This window comes from Fusarium sambucinum, chromosome III, assembly GCF_050947815.1.
Source record: "Fusarium sambucinum isolate potato_lamoka chromosome III, whole genome shotgun sequence".
NCBI lineage: Eukaryota > Fungi > Ascomycota > Sordariomycetes > Hypocreales > Nectriaceae > Fusarium > Fusarium sambucinum.
The window spans coordinates 4,408,833-4,430,420 of NC_139292.1; the positions used below are offsets into that span (position 1 = coordinate 4,408,833).

General features: G+C 48.4%; 7 protein-coding genes across 7 annotated transcripts; 4 read left to right on the plus strand and 3 right to left on the minus strand.

Moving 5' to 3' along the window:
* Positions 1-107: 107 nt before the first annotated feature.
* On the plus strand, positions 108-3,615 carry FSST1_011651 (leucine--tRNA ligase CDC60; the record flags this gene model as incomplete). Its single annotated transcript, XM_083234802.1, has 4 exons — positions 108-179; positions 233-717; positions 768-2,349; positions 2,401-3,615. The coding sequence occupies 4 exons, from the start codon at positions 108-110 to the stop codon at positions 3,613-3,615; spliced, it is 3,354 nt and encodes a 1,117-aa protein (XP_083081347.1).
* A 3,119-nt stretch (positions 3,616-6,734) lies between these two features.
* FSST1_011652 (uncharacterized protein) lies at positions 6,735-7,032 on the plus strand (the record flags this gene model as incomplete). Its single annotated transcript, XM_083234803.1, has 2 exons — positions 6,735-6,834; positions 6,902-7,032. 2 exons carry the CDS (start codon positions 6,735-6,737, stop codon positions 7,030-7,032), a joined length of 231 nt encoding a protein of 76 aa, XP_083081348.1.
* An 873-nt stretch (positions 7,033-7,905) lies between these two features.
* Positions 7,906-8,222, minus strand: FSST1_011653 (CSL-type zinc finger protein; the record flags this gene model as incomplete). Its single annotated transcript, XM_083234804.1, has 2 exons — positions 7,906-7,968; positions 8,025-8,222. The coding sequence occupies 2 exons, from the start codon at positions 8,220-8,222 to the stop codon at positions 7,906-7,908; spliced, it is 261 nt and encodes an 86-aa protein (XP_083081349.1).
* Positions 8,223-8,870: 648 nt separating this feature from the next.
* FSST1_011654 (ATP-binding cassette long-chain fatty acid transporter PXA2) lies at positions 8,871-11,160 on the plus strand (the record flags this gene model as incomplete). Its single annotated transcript, XM_083234805.1, has 4 exons — positions 8,871-9,383; positions 9,437-9,652; positions 9,702-10,375; positions 10,434-11,160. 4 exons carry the CDS (start codon positions 8,871-8,873, stop codon positions 11,158-11,160), a joined length of 2,130 nt encoding a protein of 709 aa, XP_083081350.1.
* A 512-nt stretch (positions 11,161-11,672) lies between these two features.
* On the minus strand, positions 11,673-14,222 carry FSST1_011655 (uncharacterized protein; the record flags this gene model as incomplete). The annotated part of the gene is made up of 5 exons (XM_083234807.1): positions 11,673-11,768; positions 11,830-11,917; positions 11,973-12,587; positions 12,637-12,951; positions 13,108-14,222. 5 exons carry the CDS (start codon positions 14,220-14,222, stop codon positions 11,673-11,675), a joined length of 2,229 nt encoding a protein of 742 aa, XP_083081351.1.
* Positions 14,223-15,661: 1,439 nt separating this feature from the next.
* FSST1_011656 (Hsp70 family protein) lies at positions 15,662-17,671 on the minus strand (the record flags this gene model as incomplete). Its single annotated transcript, XM_083234808.1, has 4 exons — positions 15,662-15,699; positions 15,760-16,063; positions 16,233-17,349; positions 17,403-17,671. 4 exons carry the CDS (start codon positions 17,669-17,671, stop codon positions 15,662-15,664), a joined length of 1,728 nt encoding a protein of 575 aa, XP_083081352.1.
* Positions 17,672-19,431: 1,760 nt separating this feature from the next.
* FSST1_011657 (uncharacterized protein) lies at positions 19,432-21,306 on the plus strand (the record flags this gene model as incomplete). Its single annotated transcript, XM_083234809.1, has 3 exons — positions 19,432-20,208; positions 20,276-20,612; positions 20,678-21,306. 3 exons carry the CDS (start codon positions 19,432-19,434, stop codon positions 21,304-21,306), a joined length of 1,743 nt encoding a protein of 580 aa, XP_083081353.1.
* Positions 21,307-21,588: the final 282 nt, after the last annotated feature.

Here is a 21,588-nt window from a genome sequence, read left to right on the forward strand (position 1 = left end):
GTGTGTGTGCCTATTTTCGTCCCAAAATGCCTCTATGATATATAAGAAAGCAAACTGACCTGAAACTATTTCTTTTTTTTTTTCGCAGGTCTTGTCTATTTGCGAACATGGCTTCCACCGATGCCGTTCCCAAGGTCATGGAGTCTCTCCACATCTCCAAGACCAAGGAACTCAAAGGTGTAAGTTCGACTCGCTACGATTTTCATGAAATACTCATCCTAACTATTCATAGACCGAGAAGCGAGATACCCTCGTTGCCATTGAGAAGAAATACCAAAAGATCTGGGAGGACCAACATGTCTTCGAAGCCGACTCTCCCAGCACCAGCGAGGTGCCCCTTCATTCCGTGTCCGCCGCTGAGCTTCGGGAACAGCAGCCCAAGTTCTTTGGATGCATGGCCTATCCTTATATGAACGGAACTCTACACGCTGGTCACTCTTTTTCCGTCAGTAAGGTCGAGTTTGCCGCTGGTGTTGCCCGCATGCAAGGCAAGCGCACTCTCTTCCCTATGGGATTCCACTGCACCGGTATGCCAATCAAGGCTTGTGCCGACAAGCTCGTCAACGAGGTCAAGAAGTTCGGCCAAGACTTCGCAGGCTACAAGGAGGAGGAGGAGGAGGATGTTGTCGAAGAGGCCCCCAAGGTCCAAGCTAAGGAAGATATCACCAAGTTCAAGGCGACCAAGGGAAAGGCTGCGGCCAAGACCGTAAAGATGAAGTGCGTTTTTTTCTATGGATTGTTCGAAACTATGCTGACCGCTTTGACAGGTACCAGTTCCAAATTATGCAAGCCATTGGTATCCCTACCGAGGAGATTCACAAATTTGCCGACCCTCAGCACTGGCTCCAACACTTCCCTCCCCTGTGCCGGGAAGATCTCACCAACTTTGGATGCCGTATCGACTGGCGCCGATCCTTTGTCACCACCGATGCCAACCCTTACTACGACGCCTTTGTTCGATGGCAGATGAACCGTCTTAAGGAACTGAACAAGATCAAGTTCGGCAAGCGATACACTATCTATTCTATCAAGGACGGCCAGCCCTGCATGGACCACGACCGATCTGACGGAGAAGGTGCCGGCCCTCAGGAGTATACCGCTCTGAAGCTCAAGGTTCTCGAGTGGGCCCCCAAGGCCGCTGAGGCCCTCAAGGGTAAGCTGCCTGAGCAAGCAAAGGTGTACTGCGTTCCTGCTACGCTGCGTCCGGAGACGATGTATGGCCAAACTTGCTGTTTTGTAGGACCCAAGATTACCTACGGCGTCTTTAAGGTCAACGAGACCGACTACTATGTCATGACTGAGCGGGCTGCGAGAAACATGGCTTACCAGGGCATCTTTGCTACCGAAGGAGTTATCGAGAAGACGGCTGAGGTTGGTGGCGCTGATCTTGTAGGCACCCTGGTTGATGCTCCCCTGTCCCTTCACAAGGAAGGAGTTCGCATTCTGCCCATGGAAACTGTCCTTCCTACCAAGGGCACTGGTGTTGTCACCTCGGTGCCTTCTGACAGTCCTGATGATTACGCTACCGTAACCGATCTGGCCAAGAAGGCCGACTACTACGGCATCACAAAGGAGTGGGCTGAACTCGAGATCTTCCCCATCATTGAGACACCCAGCTATGGTGATCTTTGCGCCCCCTTCCTGGTCAAGAAGTTCAAGATTGCTTCTCCCAAGGACACAAAGCAGCTTGAAGAGGCTAAGGAGCTGGCTTACAAGGAGGGTTTCTACCAGGGTATTCTCAAGGTCGGCGAGTTCAAGGGTGAGAAGGTTGAGGTCGCCAAGCCCAAGGTTCGACAACAAATGATCGATGCCGGCCAGGCCTTCGCCTACTCTGAGCCTGAGCGCAAGGTCACCAGCCGATCTGGCGATGACTGCATTGTCTCTCTGATGGACCAGTGGTACCTGGACTACGGTGAGGAGTCGTGGAAGAAGACCACCCTCGACTGGGTCGAGAACGGCTTGAACACTTACACAGCGGAGACCAAGAACCAATTTGAGGGAGTGCTGAACTGGCTGAACCAGTGGGCTTGTGCCCGAAGCTTCGGTCTTGGTTCCAAGTTGCCCTGGGATCCCCAGTTTTTGGTTGAGAGTCTGAGTGATTCAACCATCTACATGGCCTACTACACTATCGCTCATTACCTGCATAATGATATTTTCGGAAAGACGAAGGGCTTGGCAAATATCGGACCTGAGGCTATGACGGATGAAGTCTGGGACTACGTCTTCTGCCGCGGAGAGCTGACTGATGAGGTCCTCAACAGCAAGATCCCTAAGGAGACTCTCGAGAAGATGCGCCGCGAGTTCGAGTACTTTTATCCCCTCGACGTGCGAGTGTCGGGCAAGGATTTGGTAAGTAATAAATGCAATGTTGTTAGTTCGAAAGGTTAACATTGATTTTAGATCCCCAACCATCTGAGCATGCATCTCTACTGCCACACTGCGCTTTTCCCTCGCGAGTACTGGCCCCGGAGTATCCGAGCCAACGGTCATCTGATGCTCAACGGCGAGAAGATGAGCAAGAGTACCGGTAACTTCATGACTCTCCGCGATCTTACACAGAAGTATGGAGCGGATGCTTCTCGTATTGCGCTTGCTGATGCTGGTGACGGTGTCAATGACGCCAACTTTGAGGAAGACGTTGCCGATACCAACATCCTGCGACTGTACACTCTCAAGGAGTGGTGCGAGGAGATGGTCCAGGATCAAGACCAGCTTCGAACTGGCGAGTTCAACTCGTTCCAGGACGCTCTTTTCATCAACGACCTAAATGCTGTTACAAAGGAAGCTGTCGAGCAGTACGTCAATACCAACTACAAGCTGGCCCTCAAGGCTGGTCTATATGAGTTGACAAGCGCTCGTGACTTTTATCGTGAGGCCTGCGCAGCAGCCAATATCAAGATGCACAAGGATGTTGTTCTCCGATACATTGAGGTGCAGACTCTGTTGCTGGCTGTCTTTGCTCCTCACTGGTCCGAATACATCTGGCTCGAGGTGCTTAAGAAGGAGGGCACTATTCACAACGCTCGATTCCCTGAGATCCAGGAGGTTGATGCTTCCCTGTCGGCGAAGCGCGACTACGTGCGAAACACTGCTTCCAACATTAACTCGGCTGAGGGTCATCAGTTGAAGAAGAAGGCCAAGGGCAAGGAGACATCATTCGACCCCAAGAAGCCCAAGAAGCTCACGATTTTCGTCGCCGACAAGTTCCCCGCATGGCAGGCCAAGTACATTGACCTTCTCAAGGAGATGTGGAACACCGAGACCAAGTCAGTCAACGACAAGGAACTCAACGGCAAGATTGGCAAGATGGGAGAGATGAAGAAGGCCATGCCTTTTGTGCAGAACCTCAAGAGACGACTCCAGGCTGGCGAGCCGGCAAGCGCGGTGCTGGAGCAGAAGCTTGCTTTCGACGAGAAGGAGACTCTCCTGCAAATGGTTCCTGGACTGAAGCGAACTGGAGGTCTGGCTGTTTGCGAAGTGATCTCAGTAGAGCAGGGAACTCAAAAGGGCGTTTCTCTGACGGATGGCGATAAACAAGTTGAGATCTCAGCACCTGTTGCAGAGCACGCTGTCCCTGGCCAACCAACGTTCTACTTTGAGAACGTTGAGGCTTGAGTGGGGATACTTGTATCGAAAATAAAATATTTCCCTGCCGTTATGATTTGATGTTTAGACAAAGTACGTACGTAGGGATGTACTCAGACCGACCGAGGAGGTTGCGCGTTCCTGCGTGGAATGTGGGTGCATGTGGATTAAGAGATCTTTGTTTGAGTTAAAAATGGAAAAGCTGCCGATCAGGTAGACTATACTATACATAGAAGGCTTGTTTTCGTTATGCCCTGCCAGCCTGCCCAATTTGTGACTGCCATGGCATGGCATGACATGGACAATGCCCATGATGTGGAAGCGGACGTGTTCACAGATCTGCAATAAGTCCCATCCCGCATTCTATTATGCAGACTAATAAAAGTGAGGCCCAGGTTACCTCAGCTGCTCTGCTCTGCCTTGCAAAGTTCAGCTCGGGCCAGTCTGATTTGCGGGCTGTGTTTAGGTGTGGTTGTCTACTTTTGCGTGTGCGTATGAGCTGACTGTGCATTTCCACTTCAGTTATGGTCGCAGTCACCGTCAACAGTGACAAGATGGAAATAGAAACAACAGTGAGTGCACGATTCATTGATTGCCAAGTAATAAGCCAAGTCTTACTACATAGTACAAAGTTCCAGAACTCTACGGGATCATGGATCGATTCAGTTTGCAAGGTTGAGGGAATCAAGCAGGGATGGGAAGGGAATTAGCATTAGCGAGGCGAAAGGAGACGAAGGCTGGGGCGAGGGAACGTCCTTTGATAGATTGATTTGTTTCATTGTAGGGATGAGAATGAAATTCTATTAAGATGATTCTTTTTTTTTAATGTAAGGACCGAGTTTATTTTTATTTTTGTTTTTATTTCCTTTCATCTTTTCTCCGGCGGGACAGGGGATGGAAATGGGCATGAAATTAATTTCAACAAGAATATTTCCGTCTGCATTCCAGTTCATCGGAGGTTCTGTAACGAACCCCTGGTAACATATGGATGATGTCCCATTAAAGAAAGTGTCCGGGGCAATGAACAATCTAACAAGCAATAGGGGCCCCGAAAGCTTGATCATGCGAAAATATGGAGAGTTATCTGGGTCAGTAAAAAGGAGAGTGGGAGACGCTCAGTGTACTTAGAGTATGTACCTGGTAGGATAATGGAAATAGAATGTACTGTTTACGCGTCCGCCTGCTGCGGTAATAATGATAACAGAGGCTGAAGAAAAACGGCAGAGAAGGGACGGGAGCCGGGGGGTCAATGGAGGGATTAGAACAGGACTGCAAAGCCGTGGAACCACTATAACAGCCCGGTTAAGCTAAGCTGCTAGGGAAAGTATATTTACAAGGGTCCAGTCCAAGTCAAGTCATGATGGAAGGATTCTTGAGGTGATCGATCATGGTATTGTGTACAGAGTACAGAGTATGTACGGGTAATAAGAGGCCCCCTTGTGGCTTATGTGTATGTGTTGTAATCAATAATTAATGCATGTGACAAGGAAACGACAAGTTATTGATTGAGTGGCTGGGGATGATTGTTTTTTCATTCTCTCCTTTTCTCCTGTACTGTGTGTATCATGTACAGAGTATCATGTATCATATCCTGTCCTGCCATGGTCACAGCCTGGTCATGGCTGTTTTTATTTTGCTTGCGCGTCAGGAACCACAATAAAATTCCAACACAGATCTGCACTTTATTAGTCCGAGCCGCAAAAGAGATCCTGGGCCATGGCGCCCAATGAAAATGACTGCCGCTATTTGCGCAGTAGTCTACAGTACCACGGCATCTCCAATTATCATCTTGGGGGATATTTCTTAGTTCAGCCGGTGGTGGTAATAACCAACTAATTATTGCTTACTATAGTATACTAGTGGTTAAAGATCCCCCCAATATTTTATCCTTTTTTTAGATTGTATTCAAGGTTGGGCGAGCGTCCTTTTTTCTTTGCCTTGATCTGAATGCTTGCTTGCGCAATCCACCTCCACTATCCCCAAACAGACTAAAAAGACCAACCACTAAATATGTGTTACATGTCCATATTAGCTCCCTTCTCCAAAGATCTACAACGATACAGTGTAAGTGGAATTTGAAGATATAGAGGCACATTACATATTTGAAAAACTTGGTTTACTTATGACGCAACTTTTATTCTGTTGCTATTGAAACTAAAGCCTACCAAGAAAATCAACAGCTGAATGAGGCCCTTGTCTATAACCGATAACTAGGTAACTGATAACGAAAGATAACCATCGGGTCTGCAGCACTAAAGATAGCCCATCCTTCCATCGGGTTCCCGTCCGTAGTGGTGTGCACCCATCAAAAGCCATGTCAGGTCAGGTCAGGTCAAGCTTTCATTCTCCTGCATGTGGCGGCAGATGGATGCTGATCGATTGGTTGATCTAGCAACATAAACGTTCTCATGCATCAGCAAAAGTGGCTGGAGTTAGTTATCCCAACTGTTTTCTCGTTGAAGACCTGGCTGAGTGAATATTGAATCGGTACATGACCATGGCCGCGTCAACCCGTTCATGTTTACATAGTATTGTCCTTGTCCATCGGCTTGACTCAGTCGCCCTGCTTGCCCTGCCCTGCACTGTAGATTACCTTGATTTTCGTCAATAGAAACGACAAAAGTTTAAAGAAAAAAGAGGTCAGAGTGGAGCCATCAACTTTCTGTAACTGACACGCCGGATCAACTTCCTCGTTGAGGGCCCATGACTTTTGTAGGGTGATATCGACATTATCCTGGCAGTGGAGTCGTTCCGTGCGACGCAAAGACAATGTGTATGTGGGCCTTTCTTTGAGCCTTGCTCGGGGCGGGGCATGACCCATCACCCTATCCTACACTGTACAGCAATAGCAGGTTGGGATGATGCAACCGCCCCTGGGGCCTTGGTTGCTTGCGTACTACGTACGTACTTACGGTACGGTACATGATACATTGCATTTCATTAATACACAAATTCACTGACAATCCTTGCGACCTCAATGGGTATATAGGAGTCGAAGCTCTCCTGTTCATCCAGTCCTTTCCTCATTCTCATCATCCACTCAACAACATCATCAATCGCTATACCAACACTCGTTTAAACAACTCCAACCTACTTCTCTTTCGACCTCTTTCTCAAGCAAACCCCAATAAACCAAACCAACCTTCAAAATGCACGCCTCCGCTGCCGTCCTCGCTTTCGTCGCTGTTGCGGCTGCTGCCCAGACCCCTGTGGCTCCCGTTGCTACTCCCATCGCTACTCCCGGTGCCCGTTAGTCCACCCTTCCAACTCACGATAACTCTATTTACGTTCCATAAACTAACATCGTTCATCACAGCTACCAACGGTACTAAGCCTGGTCACGGCTCTGGCTCCGGCTCTGGTTCCGGCTCTGAGCCCTCCAACGGCGCCGCTGCCCTTGGCCTCAGCGGTCTCGCTGGTGTCCTCGCCGTTGCCCTTGCTCTGTAAATGTCTCTCAATGGGACTTTCGCAGAGTTGGTGGATATGAGGACCCTGTAACAGACAACCTTGCAGGGTTCTGGAGGAATCGTGCTGGTACGCGTTTAACTTTCGATGGAGATAGATCGGGTTTTCGATTGTCCCGACTAGGATAGAATAGATCAATGGAGCGTGATCGCTTCAGCTATATTAATACTAATCGCATACCACCACTCAACTTTTCGTCTTGTGAAGCCTCTCTTTCGTGTTCTGCCATGTTGTACCACCCTTCTCGCTTGAGCCTCTGCACCCTTGCTTATCTGGACTCTTACCCACAACCCTGAATTTGCAGGGCCGCAAAAACAAGATCCGGCTGGAGGGTTTTGTTCCGCTTTGTTATGTGTCCAGATATTACTAGACTTCCGCGCCTTGGTACGGTTAGTCAGTCCCAAATGTCTTTCCGGGACAATTGGATTTCGGCCATCATGAGTCGATACTGGCTCCTTGGCTCATGCGAATGACCAAGAAGTGAAATATGCTTATCTTCCTTGGCTGGGACAAACTTTACATCCTTCCCGTTCCGTCACCCTGGCAAGTCGACTGATAGTGGTGGCTACACGAGACTGATACAACATACGCCGACCAGGATCAAATGCACTCTGACGGCTTCTTCCCGTCCCACTGAAGAAGGAATTTCTTTGCTCAAGTCAGGTCGAGGGCGTTACGAAAATGAAAGTTCCGATATTTCCTGTCGTGTCGCTTCGTGCCAGGTTTCACCGACTGGCTTGAGGAACTGATACGATGTCGTAGGCGCAGCGCGGCGCAGTACAAGTTTGCTGTACCATTTCTCCTCACATGGCAGCTGCAATTTGTATTATTCTTCTATCGTAATTTTCGGTTGACTCAGGCAGTAATGGGGACCTGCCCGCCTGAGGCGCCTGAAGTGGGAGGCTTTGGTAGATCGTCCTAGGAAATATTAGCTGGGGAAACACGGCACATGGTATATGGCGCAAATAACATACCAGGTCAAAGATAACTCGGATCATGAGACTGCAGCTGGGACAGACGGCGATGTCCTGCTCATCTAGCAAGTCCTCTAGGGTGATCTGAAACTTGTCGCCACAAGGGCAAGGGAACTGGTAAACTCCCATGGCCTCGTCAAAGGTCATGTCCTCGATCTCGACCTCATCGTATATTGAAATACCCTCGTCGTCGGACATTTTGGCGGTTCGTTTGGATGTTAGATTCTGTTAGATTTGGTAACTCAAGTTAAGGATTGGATGCTGGGTTTATCCACCCAAAGAAAGACTCATACATAAAAAAAGTGCCCCGCGAATGCGACCAAAAATTCTATTAAAAGTGGCGTTCGCAAGCAAATGTGGCTAGTGAGATTCACATGTGGCTGCTGAGTCAAGTGTTAATCACATGCCGAGTGCTGCGGGAAAGTGTGGGGAGACTTGCACTTGCCCCAGATTCATCGGCCGAGGAAGCTTTCTGTATGGGGAAACCGCATTTGATGATGGAGCACAAGACATTCTTATTCTTCTTAGCCATGTAGAGTAACAAGCTTACACCTTGCAACATCTCTTAACCTGTCCCCTTTCCTTTTCTCTTCCTAGATCACTCTCAGACATTTGTCTCTAATTGCGCTTTTGTTCTGCCCAAAGTTCCTGTCTTTGCGATTTCCCCATGCGCTACAGTGTCTTTGACCGATTTGTGACGTGACGTCGATACGCCTCGGCTCACCCTCAATCTCAACGTCTGCGCAACCGTGGACCGTCCTCGAGTCTCACCTAAGCAACGCCTCCGTAGAAAAACACACCTCTTCAGTCTGGTCACAGAGTCTCGAGACTCTTTGCGCGCCTATCATGGGCTCGCAATCGAAGCTCGCCTTGCCAGGCGATCGCACTCTCCGGGGCATTGTATCTCAGCTTACTGGCCTTTACGTCTCTAATCGCACACGCATCTCACGCGCAGTATGGATAACGTTGTTCGTTGCTCTAGTCAATCGAATTCGACTTGCCATTTCCGAGCAAAAGGCAGCATCGGTGCGCGAAGCTGCTCAACGCGCCGCTCGTCGCGGTACCACCTCGAGTGGAAGCGAAGAAACACCAAGAAAAAAGGTGGAATTAAATCGCGAGTTCTTCCGGTCACTTCTAAAACTCCTCAAGATTGTTGTGCCAGGATGGCGCAGTAAAGAGTCAAGGCTGTTGATGAGCCACAGTTTCTTTTTGGTTCTCAGGACGCTCATTAGTGTGCGCGTAGCTGAGATGGATGGTGCTATAGTTAAGGCTCTGGTGAAGGGTAACGGGAAGGAATTCTTGAAACGTATAGTATGGTGGATGTTGATTGCAGTCCCCGCAACCTTCACCAACTCCATGGTCAGTCTGCTCATGACGAGTCGTCCCATTGTTTTTGCTAATGATATATGCAGCTATCATATCACCAAGCCGAGTTATCTCTGAAGTATCGATCACGGCTCACACAACATATTCACGATAAATATCTATCCAACCTGACCTTCTATGGCATTTCGGCTCTAGATGATCGAATAAAGAACCCCGATCAGTTGATTGCGGTTGATGTATCAAAGTTCTCTAATAGTCTTGCTGAGCTATACAGCAATTTAGCCAAACCTCTGTTAGATATGGTAAATCCGGTAAATCTCATCGTGTGTGCGTATCACTGACCTTTTCCAGACTATATATACCTGGTCTTTATCCAAGAGCGTCGGTGGCGAAGGTGTTGTCTTCATGTCGCTTTTGGTACAGTTATCAGCCAATGTGATGAGAGCGTTGACTCCTCCGTTTGGAAAATACGTTGCCGATGAAGCACGACTAGAAGGCGAGTTTCGTTTCCAACACTCTCGCCTCATCGATTACAGTGAGGAAATTGCCTTGTACGGTGGCCACAACGCCGAGAAAGACACTTTAGACAAGGGTTACTTTACTCTCATCAAACACGTCAACTACATCCTCCGGCGACGATTCTACCACGGATTTATGGAAGATTTCGTCATCAAGTACTTCTGGGGTGCTCTTGGTTTGATGCTTTGTAGTGTCCCTGTCTTTATTAAGATGCCTGGCCACATCGCAATGAACATGGGTGACCGAACAGAGGCCTTCGTTACAAACAGACGAATGCTTCTCTCCGCCTCCGACGCTTTTGGACGCATCATGTTCTCGTACAGGGAAGTGATGGAGTTGGCTGGTTACACGTCGCGAGTCGCCACTCTTCTGGACGTGATGAGCGATGTCCAGGCCGGCCACTTTGAGAAGAAGCTCGTATCTTCTTCTGGTATTGAAGGTAACGAGGCCGTACTCAAAGGTCGTGGAACAGTACACGAGAGCAACGACATCACCTTTATTGATGTGTAAGTGCAAGGCAAATATCTTAATCGTGAAACCAGAGCTAACCACATCACCTAACAGGCCTATCATATCTCCTAACGGAGACGTTCTGATCAAGGCCCTGTCATTCACTCTCAAGCACGGCGATCACCTGCTTGTTGTTGGACCCAATGGCTGCGGCAAGTCATCCCTATTTCGCATTCTCGGTGGCCTTTGGCCTGTTTACGGAGGCACTGTTTACAAGCCTCCCTTTCACGCTATCTTCTACATCCCTCAGCGCCCATATCTTTCTCGAGGCTCTCTCCGCCAGCAAATTATCTATCCAGACTCGCTCCGCCAGATGCGTGCCCGCGGTATCACCGATGCAGACCTCCTTGAATACCTTAAAATTCTGGGCCTCGAACACCTTCCTGAATTATACGACGAAGGATGGGACGCCGAGGCTGAGTGGCGTGATGTCCTTTCAGGTGGGCTCCAGCAGCGTGTCGCCATGGCGCGTCTCTTTTACCACCGCCCAAAGTACGCCATCCTCGACGAATGCACCAGCAGTGTCACTCTCGAAACGGAAAAGGCAATGTATGATACAGCAAAGTCACTGGGTGTTACTCTCATGACGGTCAGCCATCGCCGAAGTCTGTGGAAATACCATTCCCACATTCTTCAATTCGATGGCCAAGGCAATTATGTCTTTACCAAGCTTGACGCTGATCGACGTCTCAAACTTGAAGATGAGAAGGAGGACCTCGAGGTCCGGCTACGTCAGGTTCCGGAGCTAGAGCGTCGCATTGCTGAATTAACAGCAGCTTAGGGGCCCATCTAATTTATGTCGAGGGGTGTTGTAATGAAAGTCCTGTTGAATACCCAGGGTTGAATTTTGGATGAAGCCGTGTCTCAGTCGAATGTTTAGATGTTGGCATACACTCAATCTCGGAGTATCAATGCGTTGTATATCATATACGGTGTCACCAACCAATGTTATTCTCTCATAGACGGTGCTATGACGTTGCGTAGAAATTGAGTCTATTGAACTTCAACATCTAAGAGCCAACAGGCCTTCTGTTCGGGCTCATTACAGAACTGCATTGTCCAAGGTAGCCTTCCTGCATCATACCCATCTTGTCATATGTCAATCCATTGCTCTATGCTGGAAGATTATCGGGATGATGGGGACATGTCTTCTTGTGTATACTATTGTCACCACGCATGATGTCTCGGTGATTTGCACCACATTCGAAGCAGAACTCGTGCTTGCACCTAAAACCTGTGACCCAAATGAGTCAGTACTGAATCAAATATCTCTCTTGTGCCAAGTTCGTGGCTTCACAACTGAGCCACTTTAGCCTCGGCAATAATTGTTGTGTCCTCGAGTGAATGGCTTATCACAGGCCCAGCAAAACTCATAACGGCATTTGATGCCTAGTACAACAACTCTTAGTATCATAATGAGATAGTTGTTACATTCCTTGTCAGGAAGTACCATCGATGGCAGTATAGACATAGAAATGCAGGTGTATGGCAAGACATAAACACGCGAAGGGTATGGGGACTTACATGTCATGTGTGAGCTATTTGTATGTTAATATCAATCAGAAATGGAAGGGATGGGAGTCTGATTCTTACCAGCCTTTGTTCTTTTCAATCGCCCAACCGCACCCTGCACAGGGCTTGGTGGTACGGCTAAGAGTTGCATTACTCTGTGCCTCTTCTTTCTTTCTTCTGGCTGCAATTTGACGGGCGAGTTTTGCGGCCTTTTGAGCTTGCTCCCTCTCCTGACGAGCCCGGTCCCTCTCCTGACGAGCCCGGTCCCTCTCCTGACGAGCCCGGTCTTCCCGTCGCCTCATCTCAGCCTGTTCTTCCCGTCGCTTCATCTCAACCTGGTCTTCCCGTCGCTTCATCTTAGCCCGGTCTTCACTCAGGAGATTTTGAGCCATGGATCTGTCGGCATCCAGTTGGGCCAGTTGGGACTGCTGTGCCTCGGACCACTTTTCATTCTCCAGTTCAAGGTGGGAGCGAAAGTTCTCCGGATCAGCCAACAATTTGTCGTATTCGTCGCAAGAGAGGGTCTCATGCCAAGCGACATTGTGGTGGAAACAAGAACGATGGTTGCAGTGGAGGCAAGTCACAATGGGTTGAGCTGACCCGGACTCATGAATCTGCCCTGAACCACACCCAGAGGTACACCAGACAAAGTTGTCGGCCTCCGACATGGCTGCCCGCAGTGCGATGGTCTCGTATCTAATCCTTGTCAGTTTCGAACGAGTTTGTATGAACGCCATAACCGTACTTTGTGAATGTCTGTTTGTTGGCATAACGTTGAATGTCGGCATACTCTAGTAGCTCCCGACATTCAGGGCATCTGATCTCAGTCCAGAGCTTACTATTCAGGTCCGATTCTATCGATAGCTGAATGCAGTCGAGGCAAGTACTTGGAGGATGCGTGCATGTTGCCGCGATGGAGAAACGTGGGAAAGCATCCACATGTTTGGTATCCGCACACACTGCACAATCCAGGTCACCCGTAACAGTACTTCTGGCGGTACGCTGGTGTGTAACAATTACATCAGTTGATTCAGCAGATTGCTGATATCGTTGTCCAAAACTGTTTTGCCGAGGCAGTCAGTGCGCGTTCGTGAAAGTGAAGAAATGCACGGAGGTCCCCCATGAGATATGAGCCTCAAGAGATGGCGTCCCCAATAGCATGCAACATGAAGATCGTTGACAGCGAAAAATATGAATAGGAGCAAGAAACACATACCGGAATTCATTAGCTGTGTCGGCCTCGAGCTGCTCTAGTTGAAGAAGATACGCTATTGTCATATCGTTATCTTGCTGCTCAAACAAATTGACATACGGGTTAGTGGAGGACAAGGGCCCAGCAGTAGCTGTAGTAGTTGGAGGGCGTTCGTTGGGTAACCCTGCGTGGTCTCTAGCATCAAAGGGTTCTGTATCAAAATCCTTGACACCAAGAGGTGTTAGGTCGAGGATTGATGCTGAAACAGGAGCGTAGCCCCGTTGTGATGTTAATTCTCCATTCTGATTAGAAGTGGTCCCACTGGTCGTGGCTATACCATGGGGTGGACCGAAAAGTAAGCCGTTGTCATTATCTAAGAACGAAGGTCTTTGGTAGCGAAAGGCTGGCTGGGCAGAGGGTGCGGGAGCGGGTGCGGGAGTAGGACCTGGTTGTTGTAGGTGTGTTTGGGAGTTGTGTAATGAGGGAGAGCCAGAAGACCCGGAAGCCAACTGGGAGGTAGATTCTGTTGGAGTGAGGAGGGTTTGACCGTTGCGGTGTTGCTGTTGCTCTTGGTCCGTTTCTTCATCATCCACAAGCCAGATGGATTCGTCCTCGTCTCCGAAACCTCCCATGATATCTGGGTTTACCCGTCCATAGATACCGGCTTGTCTGGCAAACATGTTGTTCTTGAGAGGATTCGCGTCTATGTAAGGAACGTATCTCAAGGTATAAGGGTCTGGTTCTGGAGCAAGGGTGTCTTCTATATGCCCCTGGGCTGCGGGATGATCTTGGCTGTGTTGGTAATTTGATAGGGTCGACACAGTAGAAGGGACAGATGTCGGCGGTAGAGGATAGGAGGGTTGCCGTCGAGGTTGCTGCTCATGTTCAAGATCCGTCGAGATTGTTGAGGGAACAGAATTGGGCGGTAGAGGATAGGGATTGTCTTGGTACGAAGCCGCATTCCCTGCAGTGCGATTGTTGTTGATGTTGTGATGAACAATAACAGCCTCCGCGTCAACTTCAGATTCAGCGAGGGCGCTGTTAGAAGTCTGAAGCTCGGTAGGCGGAGTTGTAATTGTCCTCGACGCCTTCCTCTTCTGCCAAACTTTGGATGCTTTGTTTTTGAGAGAACGCAGCATCGCTCTACAAGGCAAGAGCGCAATGGTGATTAGGGCAAGTAGCAAACTTCAAATTGGGAAGGTGCAGTAGCACTGTCAATTGTTTTTGATTTTGTAGATAGGTAGGTAGGTAGGTACCTAGGTTGTCTTGGTAAGTTTAGAGGAAGAAGTTAAATGCTCCACATGACAGATAGGTAGTACTCATTCATTTGTTACTGCAACATTCTTGGTAAACCTTTAATAAAGACTGTCCGAATTTAGATTCTCATCTCAGGTGAATATCAACAAAGTCTGCTGCCTGAGGTACTTCTGCTTGCACCACTTGTAGGTCAGTTTCAGGCTGTGCTTCCAGCAGTCTCTGTTCTGCCCATTCCAGTCGAGTCGTTTTGGGTACCTACCTATCTTGTAGCGTAACATCTCTGACTTGGACCTGAAGCCATACTTGTCGTATCCCACTGGGCTGGGCTGGGCTTGATGACCCCCATCATTGGTACTTATGCCCACCTTTTGGAGCTAGGTCCTCGCCCGATTAGAGTGTTCATTCAAGGTTGAATTGAAGTCTTAGTGGGGTCCTGTCCTCGGTAGTGCCCCGCCCCCGCTTCTAGGTCGAGGCTCTCTCGCATAGGCGTACCCCTAGGGTTTTAGTAACTGCCCGATAGCCACTTACACCGAGAGACATGGATGGACATTCATTATCAAGGGCAGTAGGCATACCTAAAATCCTCCAGTAGAACAGAAAAGGACGCTGGATACTAATTGAAAAAAAAGGGGGTTCGGTGAGTTAGTTCAGGCCACTTGGGGCCAGGCATTAAGCCATTTATTTCTTGCACTAACTTAGTAGGTAGTGGTAATTGTATATTATTTGCTTGCTCGTAGCCAAGTTACCTATTAGGTAGTAGAAAAAGTAGCCTCTTAAGTCTTAGGGTATACGAATGAATAGCATAAGAACTATACCCTAAGAATCATAAAGTGTCTTACTATTTTTGCCTCTTATACTTCTAGCGGTTAATTTCTAATACCCCGCAGGTTACATACCCTCTAAAGCACAAGCTCCCAGATATCAAAGACACATTCATTTCCCTCCAACGCAAATGCCGTATCAACTCATGAAATTGTTGCGGATGTGGACCTGCCTGAGGCCCCCACCTTCGCTTTAGGTCATCCTGACCGACCGTAGCTAGCCTTCCGAAATACACACACACCTCTTTCTCACATCAGAAATTCGGCAAAGCCTGTGGAGTCAAGCCACGTAGAATGTCAGCTTGCTATTGACTGGTCAGGATATAGAGCGGCAATAGAGACAGTGTCTCGCTGACCTCTTACAGTTGCAGAAGGTCACGAGCGGGTATCCACAGGTTTTACCGAATTTCATGAGTTGATACGGTATTGCATAACCACATCGTTCACTTCCCAAGTACCAGAATATCAAGGTATTATCCACGCTGGATCCGTGTAAACCATTAGACATACTCGCACGTCACTGTGTTGTATCGCTGGCCTGTAGCATGAATTAGTAAACATAATGACAAACATGCTGTATCAAGTAAATAAAACTCACCGTTGTAAAGTAGAGTGTAGGTAGTAGATGCTGAGAGATAGACTGCCTCTATTTTGCAGTTCAATTCGTAGTACCATTGCCCGTCTGAGCCTTGGCGACGAGAAAGCTGGTCTTCCGGAATATGGCTGACATCGGCCTCAACGTGTGAGAGGATCTTCACATTGTCATCGCGAGCCACCGGTGCATCCCGAGGCAACTGGTCGTTGTAGATTGTCATTTTGATCTTACGGATGCGACCACTGCTGACAGGACCTGTCCAGACAAAGGATGTGAAATAAGGCTCGTTCTCCGACACCTCCGAACCCTGAAAAATGTTAGAGTATTCCGGATATAATTGACCCTCTAGTGGGTACCAGAAAAGTTGGCCTCCTAAGTCTTAGAGTATAAAAACAAATAGTCTAAAGACTATAGCCTAAGGAGCATAAAGGACCTGCTAACTCTTTTCTGGTACCCTGATGACCCTAAAGACTCACCCTAGTAATGAACCACTCCATTGCAAGGACTTTATAGCAGCCATCCAGGCCGCACCACGTTCTGTTGCTCTTGAGGTGACTGTGCATCTTGTCGTCCCATCGAGCGCGCCACTCCGTTCCGTAGTGCTTTCGAGCCTTGCGGTTCTTCACTCTGACTACAGCAAGTTCCGGCGCGGCATTGGCGAGCCCCTTGAGAACAGCGCCTTGGACAATAGCCTGCCATGCGTTGGGTGGCTGCATAATCTGGATGGAATTGTCGACAGAAATCCTCAGTCGCTCTTTGAGGTAGCTTGAAGCTCCAAAACCACCGACCAGAAGGATGGCGCGGATAGGCACGTTACTAGCCGTGATCTGGTCCTTGACCAACCTGATAACCTCAAGCACGACAGGCTCGAAGATGGTCTTGAGATCTGATGCTTTCAAAGCGAAGCGTCCTCGGCTGATACCGAGAGTCTTGTTGTTGGCCAAACCTGCCACGGGGATGTTGTAGGTTTCGTCGGGCGCAGTGTTCAAGATGAACTGACGTTTGACCTTCTTCTCAAACACCTCCATGGCTTCGGCCATAACTTCTTCGTCAAAACCTTCCTCCTTGCCCAGCTTACCTCGAAGATACTTCGCAAAGCGCATGTTGAGGAATGTAGAGCCACAGAGAGCTCCAGAACCAGGAGCCGCTTCTTGAACTTCTAGAATGGGCTTGAGGCCAGTGATAGTGTATGATATCAAGTCGACTGTGCCACCTCCGGCATCGACCACAACGATGGTGTCACCAACTTTCAGTCCATGGGGGTCAAGTCCATGCAAAGCATAAATCGCAGCGGCCTCAGGCTCGGAGACAAGGTGAACCTGCTGCTGTGACGCCGAAAGGCCTGAGGCCTTTTGGCATGCCTTCTTTGTCTTGTCCTTGGCTAGATCGCTCCATATAGCTGGGACGGTGACGACGAATTCGAGAGGAGTGCTGTTCACGATGCTGTCGCCTAACTTCTCGCGCAGAGTATACAACAGATGGTCACCAAGCTGCGAAATAAAGTCGGTGACAAGCTTGTCTACATTTCGGCTGCCTCTTGCACCATTGGAGCTCAAAGATTGACTCATTGCTTGTAAATCAGGATCTAGGTCTCTTCAAGGCAACAGTTAGTTAGGTATTTGTATCAAGACTGCAGAAATACTTACAGCTTGAACCATTCAATAACTTCATCTTGGGGTGCAGTGATAGGAATGGAGAAACCCCATTCGATCTTGTCTCCATTGTATCGAAGTTTTGAAGGGACCTTATCGCTAGATTCTCCTTCTCTGTTGGAACTTGACACGGGCCATTGTGTGATGCAAGTTCGTCTCGATGGATTGCGACTCTCGGCCCAGGCGACTCCAGAATAGGTCGTGCCAAAATCAATTCCAACAATGATCTTCCGATCAGTGATCTTGAGCTTGTCGAAATCCATGTTGCGCTGTTGATATACGAGCTACTGGATAGCAGAAAAGTTAGCCTCCCAAGTCTTAGGATATAAAAATAAGTAGTCTAAAGACTATAGCTTAAGGAGCATAAAGTGACCTACTAATTTCGTCTCTTATGCTTCCGCGGTCAATTTTTCTGATACTCTGAGGACGAGCTGCGGCTTTAGATATGAAGGCGAAGGGCCGTTTGTGTGACACGCAGCGACTGACGAGTGTTAAAAGAAAGAAATAGTATCGCGTGAGGGATGAAAGTCTTAAGAAAAGAGTAGCCTAAATGTTTGACAGGCGAGTTAAGTGAAGGGAAGAAAGGCCGGGCTCTAGTGGTTACGGCCAGTGGCAGGGCAGTGGCATTCATCATTATTACTGCCCGAAATGGAGGTCCATTGGATTAAAATTGCCTCGCGGTGTCACTGAAGCGAACGCGCCTGCATTCAATGAGATCACCTAAGCTGTGGTTGCCAGGTTGCCTGTAAGGATCTCATATGATCAGATCCTCCATAGCTCTGTTTTCTTACTTTGGACGAATACCGTAGGATGGATTGAGTTATAGACCTACACCCTAACTTTGCAGAATTATCTAACCACTTTCCTATTTCCTGATTAGAGATTTGTTAGATGCTGAATGAAGCAAGCCTTTTTTTAGACTATTATTCGGGTTTTTTGCCCAGAAGAATTCTGCCTTGCATCCATGGAAGTCTACAACTCTCTACTTCTGTTAGACTTACTGACCAGTCGTGAGGTCAGGTCGCCTGAGGTTAGCTCAAACCGGGCACTAGTCCAAGCGACTGCGGGTGCGGCTGAGGTCGGGCATGGAGGGGTCCATCCAAATTAGTACCTTAGTAGCTATTGCGGGGGGGAACGCCCTGCAGTGCAGGGCATGAGGGTGCGTCGATCACTGCCCGGGGTTCATTGTAGAGGCTTTCTGGACGACCCATCTTGAGACTCGGCTTGATGTGAGAGCCCAGACGACTCGTGATGAAACAAATTAAATAGATACATATATGCCTTTTATTCTTAGGTTATAGCCAGTAAGCTCATTGTATATTCTTATATTTACAACATGTATTTAATGAATCCTAACTGCGCGAACTATCAGGCTATAGATAAACTTGGCAAGGTCTTGATCCCCACTTCGCCCAGCCCATAAATACGCCTTAAAGAATATCATCTGACTTATCTAAAACAGAGACAAACAAGATAACGGAATGTATACTCAGTCTGTACAGCCTCTGGTTATACCTAGAGTGCCCTACCTGAAACTAAGTAGAAGTAGGCAGCCATTTACACTGGAGGGCATTTCGTGTCAAGCCAATGGAGTAGGTCGATGCAGTCTGCCTCTGATACCGCCACCCCCTCCCTCCCTTCCGTGCTATTGCACAATGCAATGCAATCAGCCTCTTCTTTACTTGGAATAACTACAGACAACTCACATCACCATTTCAGCCATTCTACCCATTCTAGGTTGATCCGTTGTCTGTCAAGCTGCAGGTATCCGACAGACGAAACATTTCGCCTTTCATTCTACATCTTTGTCTACGGTGCATTCTTATTGCAGCACAGCACTGCATCATACTTCACTCGGGCCATTGCACTCATCTTTATTCCATCAATCGTCATTCATCAGATCGGGAAAATAGTGACATTGTCATACTATCCAACTGTCTTCCCCTGCGTTCCCCTGCGTTCCCCTGCATCGTCTTGTCTCGGCCACCAAACCTAGTACCTATCTCTGATCAGTCTCCCAACAATGGCCCCTCCTTCCGTCCCTCCAAAAGAGTCCATTGAAGAGGTTAAACCAGTCTCTAGTACCCCCAACAGGACAAAAGAAGAGCTGTGCACCAAGAGCCGCTCTGGTTCTACGCCGGGCCAGAAAGAAAGCAAGCGAGAAGGTCAGGTAATTTCATGTTCCCCTGAGAAGCGGCTCCATAAGACATCGTCCGCAAACCCAAAAATGCTTGACAGTTTAGAAAACGGTGACTGGGTTGAGATACCATCCAGAGAACGGGTTCAAGAGTCAAATGTGCAAACCCAGTCAGCCTTGCACGATCTGATGGAGTTGGACAGCTCTCCCGCTGCTGAACAAACTTTCAACCATGACAGTCTCTCGCAGCCGTCAACAATGTTAAAGGCTGATCTAGCACCTTCCACTGAATTTCAGTCGCTCGAGGAGCTTGCCGGTTTCGAAAACAACAACACAGCCAAGTGCAGCGAGAAGCTGCGTGAACAAAACTGCCAACTTGACCGCCGCATCCAGGACCTTCAGAGACAGCTATCTGCGCTCACCACGGACAAACAAATCGCAGAAGAGAAGTCAGACATGCTATCAGAGAAATTAAACAGTTTGAAGCAAAGAATGAATTCCAACATGACAGAGGTGGAGATCAGCAGTGAGGCGTTGGCAGACAAGGTAGAAGAGCTAGGGAAAGAGAATCGTGCGCTCAGGGAACAACTCAACGACGCACAGTCTCACATTTTCAGCCTTCAGCCCTACCGTAAGGAACTGACCTCGGAAGAGGTTGGACAGGTACGCTACTACCTTTCTCTTCCTCGTGTGTGCATTGTGTGCATGTTTGCTGATGTCTGGACCCTAGGAGTACGATACTCTCGTCGAACAAGTTCAGGACTGGGTTCAAAAGTTCATGGATCCGTGGTTGGACGATCATCAAGAAGGAGTTGATGCCCTCCTCAGTAATGCCAAAAGGCGAGCAGTAGATGCTACCAGATTTAAACACCTCTTGTACCAATACCCCGATCTGATCCATGGCGCAAGCTTCCCAGAAACCGACGAGGATATCATCACATCTGTGATCATGAGATATCTGCATGACAACATCTTCCAGACTGTTCTGTATGGCATGATTGCTCGTTACGTCGAAGTCATAAGCTTGGTCGAGAAGGAAATGCAAATATCGGTCGAGCCCAAGAGAGGTATGTTCACAGTGATAAACAAAATTCACTTGCCATGTTTGGAAACCCAACTGACTCGCACAAAGATCTTTTCTCTGTCAGAACATGGACTGCTGAAGCGTATAACGCCCTTCTCAGTTCTCCCCAATTCAAGACGGTTCGTAACGAACGACGCGACGCCATGACACGAGAACTCGCAAACACACTCAAAATATTCTTTAAGAAGGATCAATTCAACTGGTTCTGCCAGAATACGTGTCAACGAGTTGTCGTGCCCGCCATGAAACTCTACGAGAAGCTACAAATTTCAACCAACCACTTTTACCTTGACATCAATTCCTTTATCGTCAGAGCTGGAGGTGAGCTTACCACATCTACCGATTTTATCGACACACTCGAGAATCTCGACTGCAAGAACGTGCTGCAGAACCGAAAGACATTCAACTTGGGAAAACTTGATCCGCCACCATCCAAGAAGGAGCTTTACCACCGTCTGCACAACGTCTGCACTGTGGTACCGGCCTTGTACATGAGACAGATTGGACAGCGAGATGCTATCAAGGATCCCATCGTGGTTCGGAAGCAGCAGATGCTGGTTGCATGGGGACCAGAGGAGAAACGCAATGCGTACCAGGAGAACGGCGATCGAACGCTCGTGTCCCATTTGTACGGGTTCAAGGGCACAGGAGAAGGGTGGACTTCTTTCCTGAGGTGATGAATACGAATAGCAGGCAACTTGGTGACAATGCTTTAGGGAAGGGGAATGCTCATGGACGACGGTTGCATGGCGACGGGCCATGATCATTGTCTTCCTATTATGAACACGAACGCGTGACGATCACAACGAGATGTCGATTTGACCAATGCTCATGATATCTCGTACTACCTTTACATAGCATAATCGCCGATGGCAGTATCCCATCGCTATAGCACAAGATTAGATTATAAATGTCGATGCCTCGAAAGACACTCAACATAAATTGCACCGTACTTGAAG